This window comes from Pristis pectinata, chromosome 11 (assembly GCF_009764475.1).
Source record: "Pristis pectinata isolate sPriPec2 chromosome 11, sPriPec2.1.pri, whole genome shotgun sequence".
Lineage (NCBI taxonomy): Eukaryota > Metazoa > Chordata > Chondrichthyes > Rhinopristiformes > Pristidae > Pristis > Pristis pectinata.
In genome coordinates, this window is record NC_067415.1 from 45,282,863 (window position 1) to 45,304,085 (window position 21,223).

The following is a 21,223-nucleotide window of genomic DNA, read 5'->3' on the forward strand; positions in this document are numbered from 1 at the left end:
CCTTGATTTAAGTATGCCAGGAGCAGCAACAGACATGCTAAGAAATGAGTGTCAGCCTGGCGAAGTGATAAGGTAAGACTATACACTTTCTAAATAGTGGAAGCTGTATGTGCTAGACAAAGCTCCCCATTCTTGGAATATCCAGTTAGGGATGATTGTGGATAAGGAAACTCTAAAGGGAGTAGGCGGCTCCATGTTGATCCTGCAAAAGGCAGTTCTGAAGCCTTCAATCAGAAGTGACGAGTGAATGATTCAATCAGCCTTCATCTAAGTCAATTCACTTCACATGATATCAAGAAGTGCACAAGATGCATCAGAGTATAGATTCTACTAATATCCCAACAGCTTCAAATCCACCATCTGTCCAACCACTGAATAATTACCGAGCTATGACCTGTCCATAAAAAGCAGGACAAATCAACCCAACCGATTTCTACTGTACAGACTGATTCTCAGTCTTCAGTAATCCTGACATCAGCAGTGCTATCAAATGTATTAATAGTCTGCTCACCAATGCTTACCTTGGGTTTCATCAGGACTACTTGACTGCCAGCCAGATTTCAACTATATTCTAACTATACTCCAAGCACTGACACAAGAGCTAAAATCCAGAGGCAACTTCACAATATCAAAGTAGCATTAGACTAAGTTTGGTATCATGAAGCTCTGGTAAAAGACCTAGTGAAACCAACAGGGATCACAAAAGAACTATACCAGACACAGAGGAGGATGGTTGTAGTTGTTGGAGACCAATTATCTCAGGTACAATATTTTGCTATGTGAATTCCTTGAAGAAGTGCTTAAGCCCAACTTACACCTTTTAAAGGTAATATGCTGGAACTCACTGACTATGCTCCACAGCCCCACCACAAGGAATTGTTGGTTTTGTTCCGACCACGTATGTATCTGCAGAGATGTGTTCCTAGCAGTGACAGTCTGTGATAGTGCAGTGAGAAAGCTCTTCCCCAAAACATCCAATTTAATTAAAGTAAATTAATTTAAAAATAAAAATTATTTAAATTGCTTAAACAACAAACTATAACATAAAAAGCACCAAACAATTACAAATATTATAAAGGAGAGCAAAACAACTTTTATAACTTCTCCTTTGCCTCCTGAAACTTTGCCATACAACTCCCGGGACAGGATCCAAGAGGCAAATCCTTAGCTTAATGCTGGGAAATCCCAGCAAGAATGGGCTCCATCACTGGATTAGTTGACAGACTGGCTTTCTGAACCTGTCAGGAAGTGCTGGACCTGCACGTTTGGCAGTACATGTGCAGAAGTCCCAGAATGGCCAGAGCCTCTGAGATTTGGCCCGTTGTTCAACGTAACAATGGCTCCAACATTTTTAAATTTTGGTCTTGCCTGTAGATAACATTTCCCTATAAATGGATAATAAATATTCTGATTGTATGCATGAATTTCTGTTGCATTTCCTGACAGGCAGGAAATGTATGAAGTTATAGAATCATATCCAGAATGAATACTATCAGAATTGATTGAATAACTATTCAAGCTGAAGGATGGACTTTATTCAAGTGATCCTGTAGAACATTGGAAACAAAATTCTAAACCTACAAAGTACGTTGTTAATGAGCTGAAGGATTGAGAGATTAGAGTATTGGATATATTAGGTTTAAGCACCACATTGCTGTGAATTGATATAGCAAATACCAAGATGGGTGAGACTGACTTCTGTCGTTAATGTAGTGTTGTCAAGTAAACTCAGGTCAATTTGGTGGTTCTTCCACTTAACCATCCTGTCCTCTGGGATCATCTATTTATATGTTTGAATTACTTGCAATATTATTGTAATTTTCAAATTCTCCTTAATATATGGTATGTAAAATACAGTACATTATAAATAGAAGTACCTCTGCTTGAAAATGGTAGGCACAAAAGAAGAACATGGTGCATTCCCCTTTAATCTCTGGGACTATTGACTTCTCTCCACAAATAATGGAGTCCAAAGTGATTTGCCTTTGTCTGGTCCCAATTGAGTGGACATGAGCCCGCACCAACAGATAAATGCACTGACAATTACATGTAACGTCACTGAAGTGCTGCACTGATACAGTAGGGGGTACTGTTACATTATAATGTTGGATGTTAAGAACAAAAAAGGCCAATAGGCCCAATTTAAGGAAGACCAATCTGGTCAGCATCTCTCACTGAATCTGATCATGGCAATGGTCTAGTAAGGATGATTACCAATGGCCCTCTTATCAAGGAGAGAGTGTAAAACAGATATGTAGAACAAAAGAGAATGTAAAAATACTGCAGGAAGTGTTGAAGAATTAAGAGAGCCTAATAAGCAACTACATTTGTTTCGCTGCTACCAAATTAACTAATGTAACATAATTCAATGTTATTGGAGATCATGACATCAGCTGATCAATTGACGGCATTTTGATTGATGAATTATATATTATTTTGCAAGAAAATAAATGGATTGTCATGGCTACATAGACTATTCTCCCACAATATTTGAGAGAAATGTATTTTGTGCTTAAAAATCCACATTTGCAGAAAGTTGCAAGAACTAAAATTAGTTCAGCAAATGTGCCCTCATTCATGTCTTTATATGGATTTTTTCCTCTTCAAAATATTTCTCAGCGTATACAATTTAAATTATTGCTGCATTCTGCAGTCAAAGCACAAACCAAGTGTTTGAATTCAGATAACTATTTTTTTTCCTTAAGGCTTCCACCTTCTTTTCTCTTCTGTGGTTCAGATCTGAAGTCTGCAGATGTTATAGGGAATAGCCTCGTTGTTCTGGACAGCTGCGGCATTGTGTGCCCTGGTGTCAGACACATTGAATTAGTTATCCTTGCTGTGCTTTTACCCTGATTATTGTGAGTGTGCAGTAATACATATTGGAGTTCCTATAGTCATATATTTACTTGTGGAGAATCTGAAATAATAACAATATTCAGTTTGACTGCTGCTGTCACTACTCTTAAAAGTAACACACAGTTATGTCTGGAGTGCTCCAGGCTTTACCTTGAGAGCGAATAAAGGCGGGCACAATGCCAGAGCAGTCAGATTCAGTCTGGTCTCTGATGTGAAAAACTCAGTTTCAGTATTTAACTACTGACTGTGCATTCAGCAAATTTTTTTCCTCACGGCATTTTTATTCATAAATGTAATTTAAATTATTGAGCTGCAACATCACAGCAGCGTTTATCAGAATTCACATTCATATCTGCATTCTAGCCATTTCTCTATGGAATGCTGAACTACATTTGAATACAGAGAGGCTAATTTTGACTTTGAACAACAATGTGATGCAGGCAATAGAAAATTGGCAGCCCATTTTACATTTCTATTGTAATACACGATCAAAATCACAGCCCCATTAATTTATCGATGAAGTTGCTTATTTGAAGCAGGAGCTAACTTTGACATCAGGACAGCACTAATCACGTTCACGTGGATGTTCGTGTGGAAATGTAAGATATTGCGCATTGAACCAGGAAAAAAAATTTGGCAAAATTTATTGATAATTTTTTCATTGCTAAAATGGAAAGCAATGAAAAACGCTATCAATAACCTCATGGACTAATAATGCTCCATTCTTGGAGGTGGTGGGGGGGAGAAAGATCATGTTCTCCAACAGAGGCTTTAGTCCAAAGTTAAATAATTAAGCCGCGCTAATCGCTGATTTGCTTCTAATTCAATTGTGTTTCAAAGAACAGCGGTTATACTACAAATTGCCATGCAAAATATCAAGGCCCAGGTTGTATTCTAATGAAGAAGAAATTGTAGGTGGTGCAGCAGAAATTCTGCAAATTCCAAAGAGGATTCTACTGGTTTATTTTCACAATGACGTTGAGTAGATGAGTCATATCAATTAGGAATATCTCTGTCCTGAATTAATTGGTCTTAGCTGAGGCAAAGGAACTCTGATCATCCTGAGTTAGAGAGGGCAACTGAAATTCTTATTGTCATTCTTCCTGAGATGATTGGGCTTGGGGTTATAATTTCTGACCAAACTACCAAATATCAGTGAAATCTAGCTTTTAAACTATAACAATGGCAATGATTCTTTGGATCTGCCCATATTTTATATCCAGTTGTGCTTGATTTGCAGTTTCAATGTAATTCCTAATAGACTGCCAGTGGGCGAAAGGAAATCGGAGGAAGGGCATGGTGGAATTGGAGGGGATGGAGATCTGAGGGCATTAGTTCATTTCTGAGAGGCCCGGAGATTAAAAATTATTACTATTTTTAAATATTGGTCCTTTTGAGGACTACATGTTTGAGCCTCCACACCTTTGCCACTGAGTACAATCTTCATGTTTTGAATATTCCATGAATTAATCCCTAAAATTAAAAATAAGAGTCCTCCAGCTGGAATGGGATACCAACCAATGTAAGTAATTATAGTACTGCTTGTTTTGATGGCATTGTTCACTTTATACTTTGAGGTCCACTTGAAGATCAAGTCATCCAGCATAATGGGGTCAGGTAGCAGTCAGAAGTTGTTCCACATATTTCATATGTAAAGTTATCCATCCTGATCTGCTGTGATCTCCAGTTTTTACATACAGACATTGTAATGGGAGGTCAGAGAATGTGTGTGTTTTGGGATATGAGGTCTCATATAACTGATTTAAATACACCCCCATGGAACTTAGTCATCTGGCTGTTGTAAATCTCAGAGCTGCGACTTGACTTGGCACTGAAAGCATTTCCAAACACGGCTAATATTTTCAAGGATCTCCTCCCTTCAGTAGTGGAGAGAGATAATCAGAGACAAAACGAACAGACCTAATGCTTGCTTTGCGTGATTTGCAGCAATCAGTAGCTTTTATTTTCAGCATAGTTTTGTTTGGCCCCAGTACAGGAAAATATAGATGGAACATAGCTGTGACCAGAGGCAACAACACATGACAAAACTACCAACAGCTATCGCATTATAGAATTTGACAGTTTCTGAGACAGAGTTCAGATTGGGGTCAGGAGTATATTTGAAATAATTTCTTAAAGGCTAATTTATGTTCTATAGTTTCCCTTATTTTAAAGAAGTACAGAAAATTTGGATACTTCAAAACAATGAATTAGATTGCACTTGATCTTGTCTACTACACTTGACTGGTGCTGCCTTTACCTGCTCAATACCCACAGATCTATTACACTGAAGGCCTCCACCTCACGGCCTTGGTATAGGACAGAGCAGGCTGTGAGTGGCAACCAGGTCTCAGCTGCTGGTACCTGAGGCCACATCTCCAGTACTGATCCAAGACTTTTGACTACTCACCATTGTCAAAGGCATTTTCAGTATTCTAAAAAGTCTCTGCTATTCAGAGCCACGATTTTAATGGATTTAAATTATTAAAAAGAAAAAAATACAATAGATGTAGTTAATATTACATGAAGTTAATGTAAGTTAATTAAAATTATAAATTTAAAGGGAACAAAAATAAACAAAACACCAAAGTGGAACACATTTTGAATAAAGGTCACAAACCCACTTAATTGTATAGGGTCATTACTTGTATGCAAGATCATCAGAACTCGACTCAGCCCATTAAATTTTAGGTACAAAAGCAACACAATACCATTAAATAAAAATGCTAAAATATTAATGGTCTTCAATTTGCCACTATTTAATCAGTATTGCTGATCAAAACCTGATGTTTTGTGGAAATTCCAATGTTTAAGAATTCCATGGAATCACACAGAATCTCATCGTCTTTGATCAATGCTAACTAACTCACCCCACACTGCCCCAAATCCCCGAGTTTCTGTCTCTCTCATGAGTGCTTCAATCTTTCCATTATTGACCTTTCCAACCTATCTATGAGTAGGGAGCTCCACATTTTCATCACCCTTCTGAAATCGATATTTGATATTTTGGAGGTAATGTACTATTTATCTGCTCAGAAAATGTAGGTAATTTTGATTTCGTGTCATAGTGAAAAACATATGATATTGTTTGAGAACACAGAAGAGACTTCTCATTTTTCATCTCCACAGATAGTCCCTGATTGGACCACACCTGAAGAACTGTGAGCAGGTCTGGACTCTACATTTTATAGAGGCTGCATTGGCCTTGGAGAGTGCGCAGCACATTGATACCTGGATTCCCAAGACTGACATCAAAAAACAGAATATCAAAAAAATTGTATTGTCTGGAAATGAGAAGGTTAGCAAATGATTTCATCAAACTTATCAAGCAGATAAGAGACAATATAGGGTATATAAAGCACGGTAGTGTAGCGGTTAGTGTAACGCTACTACAGCGGCAGCGACCCGGGTTCAATTCTGGCTGCTGTCTGCAAGGAGTTTGTACGTTCTCCCCGTGACTGTATGGATTTCCTCCAAGTGCTCCGGTTTCCTCCCACATTCCAAAGACATACAGGTTAGGAGCTGTGGGCATGCTATGTTAGCACCAGAAGAGCGGTGACACTTGCGGGCTGCCCCCAGCACATTCTCAGTAACACAAAGGATGCACTTCACTGTGTGTTTCGATGTACATGTGACCAATAAATAAATATCTTTATCTTTATCAGATTCAGGATCAGAATTATCATCACTGATATTTGTTGTTTTGTGGCAGCAGTACAGTGCAAAGACATAAAAATCCATAAACTACAAAAATAAATAAATAATGCAAAATGAAAAGAACAATGAGGTAGTGTTCATGGGTCTATGGACCGTTCAGAAATCTGATGGCGGAGGGGAAGAAGCTGCTCCTGAATCGTTGAGTTTGTGTCTTCAGGCTCCTGTACCTCCTCCCTGAAGATAGTAACGAGAAGTAGGTATGTCCTGGATGGTGAGGTTCCTTAATGATGGATGCCGCCTTCTTGGGGCACTGCCTCTTGAAGATGTCCTTGATGGTAGGGAGGGTTGTGCCTGTGATGGAGGTGGCTGAGTCTACAACCCTCTGCAGCCTCTTGCAATCCTGTGCATTGGAGGCTCCATACCAGGTGGTGATGCAACCAGTCAGAAAGCTCCCCACTGTACATCAATGGAAATTTGTAAGAATCTTTGGTGTCATACCAAATCTCCTCAAACTCCTAATGAAGTGGAGCCACTGGTGTGCCTTCTTTGTGATTGTATCAATGCGTTGTGTCCAAGATAGATCCTCTGAGATGTTGACGCCCAGGAACTTGAAGCTGCTCACCCTTTCCACCGCTGACCCCTCGATGAGGACTGGTGTGTTCTCTCTCGACTTCCCCTTCCTGAAGTCCACAATCAGTTCCTTGGTCTTGCTGACGCTGAGTGTGAGGTTGTTTTTGCGACGCCACTCAACCAGCTGATCTATCTCACTCCTGTACGCCTCCGCGTTGCCATCTGAGATTCTACCAACAACAGTGATGTCATTAGAGAATTTATAGATGGTGTTTGAGATGTGCCTAGCCACACAGTCATGAGTGTAGTGTAAGTAGAGCAGTGGGCTAAGCACACATCCTTGAGGTGCGCCTGTGTTGATAGCGAGGAGGAGATGTTATTGTCGATCTGCACTGACTGCGGTCTCCCGATAAGGAAGTTGAGAATCCAGTGGCAGAGGGAAGCACAGAGGCCCAGGTTATAAAGCCTGGTTATTAGTACTGAGGGAACGATGGAGTTGAACGGCAAGAGGATGATCAAGAAATTCCTCTGCACATTAAAAGACATATCAAAGTGATGCTACATAGAGGCTTCATATTTTTTATTAACCTGTTGGTTGTCAAAAGTCCAGCGCACATGAACTCCTCCATGCAATATACTGTAACTGGCATCACACTTGTAAAATTTGACAAAGTCTTTCAAATACTAGCTTCATCATTAATGGCATTTAGTGGAGGAAGTGAGTCTGGCCCCGGATCACTAGAATGGGTGTGGGAGAGGACTGGTTGGAGGGAGGGTAGGAATAAACAGGGATGGGAGTTGGAGGCATTGGAGGATGGAGAGCCATCAAGGAGCATTGAGGAATGGAGCAGCATCAAGAGAAGAAACATAAGAGGCTTGGACATGACTGAGTAGATGTGGTTACCAATAGACATTGGCAGGAAAATGAAGTGATGAAGAGGAGTGGTAATGAGGTGGGGGCAAAGGCCAAGTGAAATACTTAAAATAAGGCCCATCTATAAGAAGGTCAATGACTCCACAGTAATGGACAGTAAGCTTGGAGCTTTTCCCCCTTTAATGCTTACTCGGGCCTGCTTCTGTGTAAAAGGCTCAGACCATTTGCAGGTTGTGAACATGCAAAACAATTTTGTGCAAGTGGCACCAAGAAATGTATTGCATATGTTTGTTCGCACAGCAGCCTCCATGCATGTGCCACCATGTGTACAGATTTCCAGAAGTGTGCTTTGTGAATGTACAAGGCTCACTCATTTTAAGCAATTGGGTTTCACATAAAATTCATTCATGTATCACTCAAAAATATTGCATTGCATTGAAGAAATTCTTGCTTAAATTATTTCTGCTGCTTGGACATTCAAGGATTGGTGTAAAATTTGGACCAGACCATTGAAGAGTAATCAAAAAATACTCCAGATACTGGAAATCTCAAACTAAACCAGAAAATGCTGCAAATACTTGGTGGGTCAGGCGCCACCAATGTAAAGTGAAATGGAAGCAATGTTTCAGGTCAAAGACCCCTTCATCAGGAGGGTTAGCAGTGTCGTTAGGAAGCATTTGTAGATGTAGAGGATGCTAGAACACTGGAACCCTCTTCTTCCAATGATAATACTTCTAGATAAATATTTAGTTTTAAATTGGTTATTCATAGATTTTTATAATTAGCTCACAGGTCAGGGATGATTTTATTGAACGACAGAACAGACTTGGGGTTAAATATTCTGCTCCTGTTCCAATTTTCCTATGTCCATGTATTGACTTCAGTGATACAGAATGTGCAGGGTGGAATATAGTTGACAACTGAATCTCATGCACATGCTGAGCACTAGTGGCCAGATTTGACTTCTTCCTCACTTGGTCATGAAGAATATATTCTTGTTCATGAAAGTGCACTGCACGCATAAATATATGAATAGAAGTTGAACCTCTTATTTTTTGTGGTCTAAATAGTCATTTGCATACAGATCAAATGCCAATGGGGCACCACCACTCATCGGGAAATATTGTGATTTTGTGGCAAGCCATTTAAAGTATAGGGTCAGAGAATCCTTTATTAATGTGCTATATTCAGTGCAGAGGAGACTGCACAGCATGATGTGAGGGGATATTATCTGTTAGCTGCCCTTCCCATCCCCCTCCATCTCTTATTGTTGTACTGTGTCAGTATTGGAATCGGACATCTGCACACAGAGAAGAACCATGTAGGGTTAGTTTGGATGTCACAGTGTAAAGACATATAGTAAGGGAAAAAGTATATTCTTCCCCAACACAATTATACCTGGTTTGTATAAATGAGCTAGCAGGCTTGGTAGTACAAATAGCAAACAAACAAACAGCCCACAGGAATGTTTGCTTGAAGAAAATCTCTCTTTATTGGAGGTCACAGGATTGCAGAAGGCTTTATATTAATTGCATGGAGATTAGACACCAAGATCAGTAAAAGGGCATGCTAAATAGGACAATACAGATGGAGATATGGAGGAAAGATTTAATTAACCTATTGTCTTTGGAAAGGATGTCTATGGAATAGCCAGAGGGTTGAGAAGTGATAAAAGAAGCCACAAGCTTGTTATCAAAATGATTGATCACTGCAGGAATGCAGAGAGAGGTGATAGGTCTGTTGAAGCCAGGTGGTCACCAGAGGAAATCTGGCCATTGAAAGCATGGCTATTGAGTACAAATTACCTTTGGAGGGATGTGGTTAATAATTAAGCATTGATTGATCAGCTAAATCTAAGGGATGTTTTATTATGATACCAACCAGAGGCAGGGTCCTCATGGCACACAAGGATAAGAGGTGGCTGATCATTTATGTTCTTGCTTTGGATTGGTTGAAAGATGATCACTGAAATCCTGCACAAAGACTTGCCAATCTCTGAAATTACTACTCCCAGAGTGTTCAGGCAGAAATGGACATTGCATGAATAATTTCATTATCTTTCATGTTACTTCCTTACAACATTCAGCCCATTGAGTCAATGCCAGTTGTCAGAGTGCATACAACATCCCTCACTTATCTGCCAGCAACATATTCTCTTTTATGCTGTCAACTTCCCCCTGATTCTTCTGCCACCCACTAGAAGTAATTTACATTAGCCAATTAATCTATTAGCAAGCCTTTGGGAGGGGGAGGGGGAGGGGGAGGGGGAGGGGGAGGGGGAGGGGGAGGGGGAGGGGGGAGGGGGAGGGGGAGGGTGGCGGTGGGACCAGAGCATCAGGAGGACCACGTGGTCATAGGGAGAATATGCAAAAGCACCAGAGGTCAGGATCAAACTGGACCTGTGAGGTAGCAGTACTACCTGCTGCACCCTGGAGCCTCTCATGTTGCATTCCAGACTCCAGGGAATCATCTGAGAAAGTAACATGGATCTTGGTCAGAAGTACCCAGATCAATTTAGTGATTGGTGCAATTTCTCTAATCACAATCTAATCCAGGTAAAATCAGAATTGGATTGTAAAGCTTGAAAAAAAAAGATCCCAATTCTAAGTTTCTGAGAATAGAGAAGAAGTGTACACTCTCTCCAAATATTGAGACATCAAATGATTGTACTATGAATGTGACACCATCAACAAAGCTGTCTTCTGGCTTCAGATCAGAACCTTACTTAAGTTATTTCATCACTTCACCATTGTTAATTGATGCCTTAATTTTAGGATCCTCTTGTTATTTCAGATTTGATCTAAATCTTTATCCCCTTAGCTCTGAACTTTCTTGCTGGAAAAATTATTGATTGAGTTTGAAAATGACAATAATATGAGTGATGTACTGAGCCTTTATTTAGAACAGTCAGGATGAAGTGTTGACAACTCAATAGTTTGAGCGCTAAAGGGAAATAAAGGGCTGGAAGGCTACTTAGACGGTGGGTTGCTTTTGAAGTAAATATCTTAAGATTGACATTAATTGAATTTAAACAGTTTGGAAATAAACTTGTGTTAAAACCATGAGTCATATGTTTTTTTTTGTACAGGATATGTAACAGCCTGGAAAGGTGAGAAAGAAGCAGGTACTCACTGCTGAGAAATTCCCTGGATACATTTAAATTAATTAAAAGTAGATGAAATTTATGATTTCAGTCAATTCCTTGAAAGTTGTATTTAATTTTAAATGAAGGACACATTCAGTTATTAATGGCAGGTGCTTGGGGTCTCATCCTAAGGGCCTGTGATACTTGAATTTATTAGCAGCTGATTAAATCTGTTGAATTAAGGAACTACAATTATACATTGAAGCATATTGCAGAGAGCTAGGCTTGAAAGTGCAGTTCCAATTGCCTCATCTCAGAACATGCCCTCTTTTCACAAGAGCTTCAAATGGATATGTACATAGTTGCTTAAAAAGTCATATTGGATAATTTGTGTTGCATTGTGTTTATCAGCTGTAAAGCATGCAAACACATTTTTCGAGTTTGCACACATTTTTCTGTCAGTGTCAAAGGAGTGAGTGCGTAGCTTAGTGACTGCATTTTTCCATTGACTCAGAAGGTGAAAGTTCAAGATCATGCCAGACTATAACATAATATTCATTACAGGAGAGGTTGCGTTCCTAGAAAACGGTCCATCTCACAGTTTTCTCTAACATGAAGCTGTGCCATCTGCATCTATGTCAAGAAGTGCGAATTGAAAAAATGTTATGTTTACTTATTTACTTTTTTCACATATATTCTGGAAGAGCAAATTCTATTTCATATTCCAAATTTCTAGGTTGTGATTTTTGAATTCTGTAAGGGGAAATTTCTGTAACCCGAACAGCCATAACATAGGAGTCACCTGTATCTGAGTTGGGGCAGAGTGACCAGTGGATCAGCATTAGTGTGTCCTGTGGTCACCTATGAAACAGATAGATTGGTGTCAGACCATCAATACTGCCTCAATAAGCAGATATCAGAACGACAGAGAATCAGAAGTGAACTCTGTAGTTACAGTATTTTGATTTGTATTAGCTCTTAATACTGTTTTGAAATTCAGTGGTGGTGGGATGTTCACACCCTGCCACCCAATTCCCCCAGGTATAGATACATGGACTCTTTAGTCTTGGTTTAGATCACCAAGTAGAAACTAATCATAGAGGAAAACCACAGAAAACCACCTGTTACCTTTTTTATTAAGTAGACTAAGAACCTCATGTGTGAGACTTGAATTATATCTGTCCTGGGGCAGAACAGAATGCATGGTTTAATGTTGAAGGTATTTTCAGATTATGAGTGTGAGCCTGTATTTTGAGATCATATTTATAACTATTTTATGTGATTAAGTTTAAGACCATTTTATAAATGACTGCAAAGTTCTGGTAATAGTGTATGAAATGAGATATCCTTTCACCTTTGTATGCTGACTTGGCAGCATGAAGACAAAGGTAAATAGCCAAAAAAAACTCCTAATTTAGTTTTAAATTCAACCTTGCTCTCAGGAAATGCCAGTATGCATTGCATAAGTTAGCAAAATTAACACCAATTTAATAAACCCATTTAGATTAGTCTTGGAGACAGATACACAACCATTGATCCTCTCAGGGGTAAGAACTTAAATTTTTTGCATTTAATTTCCCCTGATGCATTTAGCAATGGAATGTACTCAGTCCATCTAAGTCTCATCATTATTGTAAGTCATTTACTGTGCATTTTATATGAAGCATGACCTTGACTCTTATTCTGCTGGCAGGCAAATTATTAACAATAATTATAGATTGTTCTCTATCATTTACAGCAAAGAATATGGGACAGTTGTAAGTACAGTGACATAAGAAAACTATCAACACTAGAACAGTAATGGTGAAGAGCAGTCACCAGGTCACTGCATGGGTTAACTCACAATGGCAAGAAAAAACTGAGACAATCTGCTCCTCAGAGCAGGTGGCAGGGATAGCTCCCTGAAAATGGATACCTTCCTCTAAACGTGCAGATTAAGATTCAGCTTTTGCAATGGGATCTCAACAGTAATGTTAACTAGCTTCCAAAGTGGGAAATCATTGTGGTGAAGAAAGTGGGAATGAGGATCCAAAACAAAAATGACTAGAAGGAGTAGAGTTGCTCTTCTGGATACCAGAGAGAAAAAAAACACTCCTTTCCAAACCAAAGCCCACCTAAACTTTCTCCTTATGACCCAGCTGAGATTCAGTGACCTTTCCTTTGGTACAAACTACCTACATCTGAATCAAACTAGAAACTTTTCAAATGTACTTACACTGAGACCTTACAAGCTGTAGACTGTGCCTAGCCTGAGCTTCATAAATTACCGGAGACTCTGAGTCAAGCTTGAAGTGTTCCCAGGTATTGAACATTATAACTGCTGCTCTGTGGTCAGCTCCAGCTTCCGATTGGCTATTTGAATGAACCACTCACAGCCTGTGTTGCGGATGAGGTTGGGAGTTAACGTTATCTAGCTCTCATGTTTCCAATATCAGGGTGGTTTGGCACTCAACTCAGCCCTTTTCGACAGTAAAAATCCAGCTCCTGCTGTTTTATTTTGACGTATTGCAATTTTTGTGCAACTACTTTAATGATTTTTTTTCCAAGTGGAAGTTAAAGTGGCATCAAGTGGGTGGTGTCACCAGAAAGCTATAGTTGTAGGATGTGGGTTTCTGCTTTCTCGACAGAGTTTCTGATTAAGTTCCTGTGAAGCTGACTGGAAATTGACAGCCAGAGGGAAGAATTGCTATGGTTAGCAGCAGGCATTGCAGGGTTCAGGGAGCAAGTCATTTTGCAAGAAGGTTTATATAAAACAATAACTAATCAAAACTTTAACTAAATTGATCACCTTTATGTGATTATGATACCCTAATAGCAGCTTCAAAGTTCTGAATTCAGATCCTTTCATAACAACTTGTGTTTGAAGTGAATAGGTTGAGTAATGACAAGATATCCACCATAAATGTTCTGGATTATTGTTTAAAAACTCCTTTCAGGGGTATCCATTGTATGCTCTATTCCACATCTGACTTTGTTTTACAATGTGCCAGATCTTGTTGGGTGTGGCCACTTGGTTGAAGGTAACAGCCGGCTTTCAGATGCTCCCATTTATCTAAGTCTTGGATTTATGCAGCTCATTTTTTAGGCCAAAATGAGCCGAGTGACATGGATAGGCCAATGATGGAGTCCAGTTGTCCTGGAGATCCCCAGCATTAAGCTGGGAAATGTACAACTCTAATCCTACTCTAGGAAGGCCAGGACTAGGACCAGGACCGGTCCCAATTCCTTCAATGGGATTCCGGGCCTTGAGATTAGAAGTGCAAAGGTAAATTGAACTCCAAACATTGCCTCCTGTCAAAGGCTATAGGAATAGAACATAGAAGAGTACAGCACAGGAACAGGCCCTTCGGCTCACGATGTTGTGCTGAACTAATTAAACTAGTATAATTACACATCTAACTAGACTAATCCCTTCTGCCTACACAATGTCCATATCCCTCCATTTTTTGCATATTCATGTGCATATCTATGAGCCTCTTAAACACCTCCATCGTATTTGCCTCCTTCACCACCCCTGGCAGCACATTCCAGGTACCTACCTCTCTAAATTAAAAACTTGCCCTGCACTTTTTACCCCCTCTCACCTTAAATGCATGCCCTCTAGTATTAGAAATTTTGACCCTGTGAAAAAGATACCAGCTGCCTACTCTGTCCATGCCTCTCATAATCTTATAAACTTCTATCAGGTCTTCCCTCAGCCTCTGCCGCTCCAGAGAAAACAACCCAAGTTTGTTCAACCTCTCCCCAAAGCACATGCCCTCTAATCCGGGCAGCATCCTGGTAAACCTCTTCTGCACCCTCTCCAAAACCTCCACATCCTTCCTATAATGTGGTGACCTGAATTGAATGCAATACTTCAGATGCAGCCTAATCAGAGTTTTATAAGGCTGCAACATAACTTCTCGACTCTTGAACTCAGTGCCTCAACTAATAAAGACAAGCATGCCATATGCCTTCTTTACTGCCCTACCAACCCGTGCAGCCACTTTCAGGGAGCTATGGACTTGGCCCCTAAATCCCTCTGTACGTCAACACTGTTAAGTGTCCTGCCACTAACAGCGTACTGTCCATTTACATTTGATCTCCCAAAGTGCAACACCTCAGACTTGGCCGGATTAAGCTCCATATTCTATTTCTCCACCCATATTTGTGACTAATCTATATCCGGCTGTATCCTTTGGCAATCTTCTACACTATCCACAACACCACTAATCTTTGTATCATCTGCAAACTTACTAACCCACCATCCATGTTTTCATCCGAGTCATTTATATATATCACAAAAACAGCAGAGATCCCAGTACATGTCCCTGCAAAACACCGCTGGTCACAGACCTCCAGCCAGAATAAGTCCCATTGAAAATTACCCTCTTGTCTTCTATGGGCAATCCAATTCTGAATCCAAATTGCCAAGTTACCATGGATCCCATGCATCTTAATCTTCTGGATGAGCATACCACACGGGACGTTGTCAAACACCTTGTTAAAATCCATGTAGACAATATCCATAGCTCTACCTTCATCAATCACCTTTGTCACCGCCTCGAAAAACTCAATCAAGTTAGTAAGACATGACTTGCCCCACACAAAGCCATGCTGACTGTCCCTAATTAGGCCATGGTTCAGAGCAGTGCCTAAGTGGTATATTGCCTGCGGCCCTACTCACTGTCCTGCGTGTGAAGAATCAACTCACTCAGCCATTTGCCCCTGGCCAAGGGAAGTGCAGGCAGAGAGTGTGGACAACAGTTTGAATCCAGCTCAGCTAGCCCAACACGTAACTAACACTTATTTGCAGATCCCAGTAACAAGGAAGAAAAGCAGTCTGCTCCTTCAGCTTGTCATTGTGGTCAAATTGGGAAATATTTGAATGCCTTTTGTTTTCTAGCAAAGCTCTAGCTTTCTCTGATGCAATCACTGCTTCTGAAATGATTCATATAGAACATAGAACATTACTGCACAGTACAGGCCCTTCGGCCCACGACGTAGTGCTGACATTTTATCCTGCTCGATCTAACCCTTCCCTCCCACATAGATCTCCATTTTTCTATCATTCGTGTGGCTAAGAGTCTCTTAAATGTCCCTAATGTATCTGCTCCCACAACCTCTGCCGGCAGTGCGTTTCACGCACCCACCACTCTCTGTGTAAAAAAAAACTTACCCCTGACATCCCCCTTATACCTTCCTCCAATCACCTTAAAATTAAACCCCCTCATGTTAGCCATTTTTGCCCTGGGATAAAGTCTCTGACTGTCCACTCGATCCGTGCCTCTTATCATCTTGTACACCTCTTATCAAGTCACCTATCATCCCCCCCCTCTCCAAAGAGAAAAGCCCTAGCTCACTCAACCTATCCTCATAAGACATGCTCTCCAATCCAGGCACTGTGCAGTGTCTTGGTCCTCTTATTTAAGCATTGGAATTAATCCAAAAGAGATTCACAAGCTAAGTCCTGGAATGAGAGAGTTGTCCTTTCACAAACAGCTAAAGAAATTAGATCTACATTGTTTGGAATTTAGAAGAACGAATAGCTTTGCAGAATGTCAGGGAAGCTGTGAAGGAGAAAGGCTGCAAAGCAGAATTATGTCACTACCCATCCTGAATAATTGGTATCATATAATTTACACTGATGTGTGAGGTTTCATGACACCAGGTGAAAAGGACAACAAATTCCCATTATTTTTCTGTTCTTCCAGTTTCTGTTAATCAGCCAGCCAGTCACTGGATAATCAGCACACAAAACCCCAAACACACCTGGGTTATGATTATGTTGGAAAGTAGACAGTTCCATCAAGGTAAAGCAGTTTTAAAGTATTTTTATCGATTTGATAAACATAACATCACATACTGTATTATTGTATTCTACATAATCTGTGTGATTATTTTGAAATTAATACCAATCAAATAATTTCTGTAGATTCTTTGTCAAATATTTATCGCAATTTTCCACTCCTCTTACAATATAGTGAAGACGTTAATTGAGCCAAAATAAATAGATTACTGCCCCTACTGCTATGGTGGAGATGAGAATTTCAGAGAAATACAGTAAACATTTATGTGTAGGCATCGCAACACCTTCTGGTCAATGTCATCAAATTATCAAAACTTATCTCCAAAGTCTAATTTCCAACCAAGTTTGAAGATGGATCATGCAGTAAAGTCAATTGAAACATATCCTAAGGAAAGTTAATGATTTGGTTAATACCATTACTCTTACCTTAGAGTTTCCCCTGATGAACCTCTCCTTTTCCATAGGTTAACCAAACTGCTGGAACGGCTAGCAGCAGAGGACGACTTCCCATCACCAACATGCATCCGGACAACAGTGGATGTGGTAAATGCACTGCGCACGTTCCGTTCAGGTTTGGCCAGTATGATGTACACTTTCGGAACAAACATACAACCGAGCGCCACTGTGGCACTTAGACTAACAGAGAAACACATGGTAATGATCTTGTAATTGCTTCCAAAGTAGATGGGCACAAAGGCGAGCCAGATGATGCAGGTTGTGTACATGGTAAATGCAATGTACTTTGCTTCATTGAAATTGGCAGGGACATTCCGGGTTTTAAAAGCATAGAAGGTGCAGCTTAAGATCAGCAGACCATTGTATCCAAGGGGAGCAACAACAGCTATGTTGGTGGTGTTACATATCAGCTTAACATCACGGATAGTTGGGTAATCATGAATGACTTCTGGTGGCTCCATTATGAAAAGAGAAACAATTATCCCTAGCTGAATACATATCAGCATTGAAGCAATAACCAGCTGGGCGCAAGCACTCATAAACCTGGGCTTCTTGGTGCAGATCTTCTTTTTGCTTCCAGCAAGGATTCTTGCAATTCGATTGGTTTTCGTCACCAAAGCAGAATAGCTCATTGCAGGGGACAGACCAATGCCGATTCTCTGAAGATAGCAGTAAATCTTTTGGGGTTTGGCAATGAGAGAGAAGGTACACAGGTATCCAAGGAAGATCCCCACTAGAATAATGTAGCAAAGCTCCCGGCTGGATGACTTGACCACAGGAGTGTCGCGGTATACCATAAATATAAACATTACAAACATGGTGGCCAGCAGACCCAGACAGGCGAAGACTACAGCAGCGATGGGCTCAGGATCTCCCCATCTGAGGTATTTCACAGGAATGCTTTCACAGTCTGCAAATTAAAAAAAAATTGTGAACATAATATTGCATATAAACTAATTAACTATCAAATCTGTGGTGAGTCAACTGTTGAACCCACATGTTATTACTTCTCACTGACAGGTTGTCAGAAAACCTTCAATTGATTCCAGTCATTATCAATAGAAATAAAGAAATGATTTACGGCATTCAGTTCAGTCCTTTACAATTACTCTTTTGTAGCAGAAGCAAGCCCACATTTATATAGCCACACCAAACAGGATCTTTTCTTATTTCTTTGACAAATCTTTGTGCTCATACATTTTGAGACTAGTTTCATTGTTCTGGATTTTGCTTTGAGCAACAAGCTGATTGTGCCCCTAGCCTTGAAGAAAGCTGCCGACAAAGATTAAGTGAAATCTGTTGTGTGGATGTCACCTTCTCCTATGTTAATTGTTGTTAGGCATCAGTTCTAGGGGATAATTGGTATCTAGCAAGAGTAGCCAGACACAGTCCACACAGACAGCAAACAAAGAGGTAAAAATGCATAATTTTTAATGAACATTTTAAATATTTTACAGAATGCAAAATAAATTTTGGAATATGTGCATAAAATTCCTGCAACAGCTAAAGTATCATGAAGATATTCTTAGAAATAATATATTTTATTTTAATATTTATTTTACTTTTGAAGTATTTTCCTGAGGAAATCACAATCCACATATTTATTTTTTTCAGAAAATTGTGAAGTAATAATTCTGGCTCAGTTGATTTCAAGCAAAAGAGGATAACAGGTTTATATATAATTACATTAAGTTTTTGTCAGATTCTTGAGATTATGCAAACAGTGCACGCCGTGCAGGAGGATTAAGTCACTGATAGCAGCTTCAAAGCTGCGGTCAGTTCCATGGTAGAAACCATTGTTCCATGATTTGTCCTCCTCCCGTACAATGTTACGCCAATATTACCATCCAGGCATCTTTCATGTTTAATAATGCCTTGTACTAAGATTCATTAATTACTAACCTACTCTGCAGGTCTATTATGATTTTATTCCATTTCCTAAATTACCCTGGTTCTTTACAGTTAGATTCACTGCATTATTAAACATTCAAGGAACGACATCCCTAGGAAGGTAAGTATAAATATAAATAGCTACAAATAAACAATTTGGGTTTTATGACTGAAACAGGAGGTTTTTGTAGAACTAGAAGAAATAAGAATGATGCAAAGAGTTGCCAGATAAGTAAAAAAAAATTATTATCTGCACGTTGATGCCACTTTGCCATCCGATTCAGCAGTCCAGCTGAGGTGGGGTTTATATAAGCATCACCTGAGTTGGACTGCTGAATCAGATAGCAAAAGTGGACAGAAATACCTGGGAAGCTTTACTTTGGTGCAGACTCCAAAATTCAAGAAAGAATCATAACCCAAGTATCATATGTTCCACTGGGTTTTCTTCTTCACCCAGAGCAAGGGAGGAATGCAATAGAATGGTACCACTAAGGAAACATTAAAACAATGTAATTGTGGATTCTTTCACTCCAAACTGACATAGTTCCATTTTAGTACTCCAACCTCCTATAGGATTAACATAAGGTGAATATTTGTGCAGCTCACCACCAAAAAAGGTCCTACTGAGTCATGCTGCATCCTCTGGTACCTTGCTCAGTGACCAGGAATGAGAGTGCTAATGAAATCAGCCCTAAAAGGGGTTTTTATATCATTAAATAGAGATGGGGCCCATTACAGGCACCATTAGTGCAAATTCATGCCCTCCCTGATATTTCTTGCTGCTGCACCAGTAAACCTGATGGGAATCCGTCAATGAACCACTCCATGGCTTGGTGCGGAGAGGCTGCCTGTGAAGGCTAGTGTTGGGAAGGTGGTGTAGCTGCCCAGTGCTGGGATGCTGGGCTGAGGTCTGCACCCTGGCTGGTATGGTGATTGTGGACTGGCAGCACCTGCTCCATGTGTTGACAGGCCAGCTGCATCCCATGGTCTTTGTCATCACCTCCTGTTCGATGTCATGGAAACTGCCGTCTTTTCCCCTCTGTTTGGCTGCACAGCTGTTACTAGCCAGAGATTTCTCTATAGTAACAAGCTCAATGGCCACTGAGCACGTGGGGTAGGAATGCAGGGATTCATGTCAGGTTCCCAGCACCTAAGTCCCTGGTGCAGCAGTCCCTGGGCAGCATGGCTAGGGCAGGGGTTGGCACCAGGTATTCAGCACAGTGGCATGCAGTCCGAGCAGATGTCTTTGTTAAAGCTACAAGATACTAGATACCTGAGAATCTTTGGTCCGGAGGACCAAGAGTGCTACAATGAATCAGTGCTCTGAGAGGTATGGTAATTAGGGGACCTGTGTATAAGGTAAAATGTACACTGAATATCTAGCTGCCAGTAAACAAATCAAGTACACTATAGCTGTAATTTAGATGAATCTAAGCTGCAAATGACTTGTCCTGCTTCCTTTAAGGGTATTTGGCTATATCTTCCCTCTGTTCCCCTACACCACTTGATGTCCTCAGGTAGGTTGATTTATTACACATTGAAGAAAATGTTGGTCCTCAGAATCTGAGTGTGGTGGAAAAGAACCCCTTGCTATCCATGGAAGTAGGCGTCAACCCTATCTTAAATTGCAAGGGTAGGTTTACATGTAGAATAGCATCTGCTTGTAACAGAACCACAGTCCATTCTTCCAAAAGCCAGAATGAGACTTTAAAACCTGAAAAGGAATAGTTACCTTCTGCAGAGGGAGGAGAACATTCCTTTTCTGAAGGCAGTCAATCCCCTTTGGGATCAGTTTTCCTTCCCTGAGGCAGTGCTGGGACCTCAGCAGGATCAGAAATGGAATGTGACTGGCACTTAGTCAGTAAGAGTTCCTCTGGGTGTTACAAGGATCTGCTGGAGACAAATCCAGTGGAACCCTGGAAACTCAGTCAGTTAAAAGAAATGAGGAAGAAGGTTGAAAAGGTTCTGGCTGCAATTTTTCAATACTCCCTGGCTAGAGGAGTGGGCAGCACAGTGGAGTAGCTGGTAGAGTTGCTACCTCGCAGCA

General features: G+C 40.3%; 1 protein-coding gene across 2 annotated transcripts in view; it reads right to left on the minus strand.

The window, feature by feature from the left end:
- The window catches only part of grm5b (glutamate receptor, metabotropic 5b), a 379,483-nt gene that overhangs the window by 8,608 nt on the left and 349,652 nt on the right, over positions 1 to 21,223 (minus strand). For both annotated transcript variants that reach the window (XM_052025542.1, XM_052025541.1), the window contains one exon: positions 17,257 to 18,196. In XM_052025542.1, the coding sequence (XP_051881502.1) occupies positions 17,257 to 18,196 (940 nt within the window). The remainder of the gene's footprint in view (positions 1 to 17,256; positions 18,197 to 21,223) is intronic.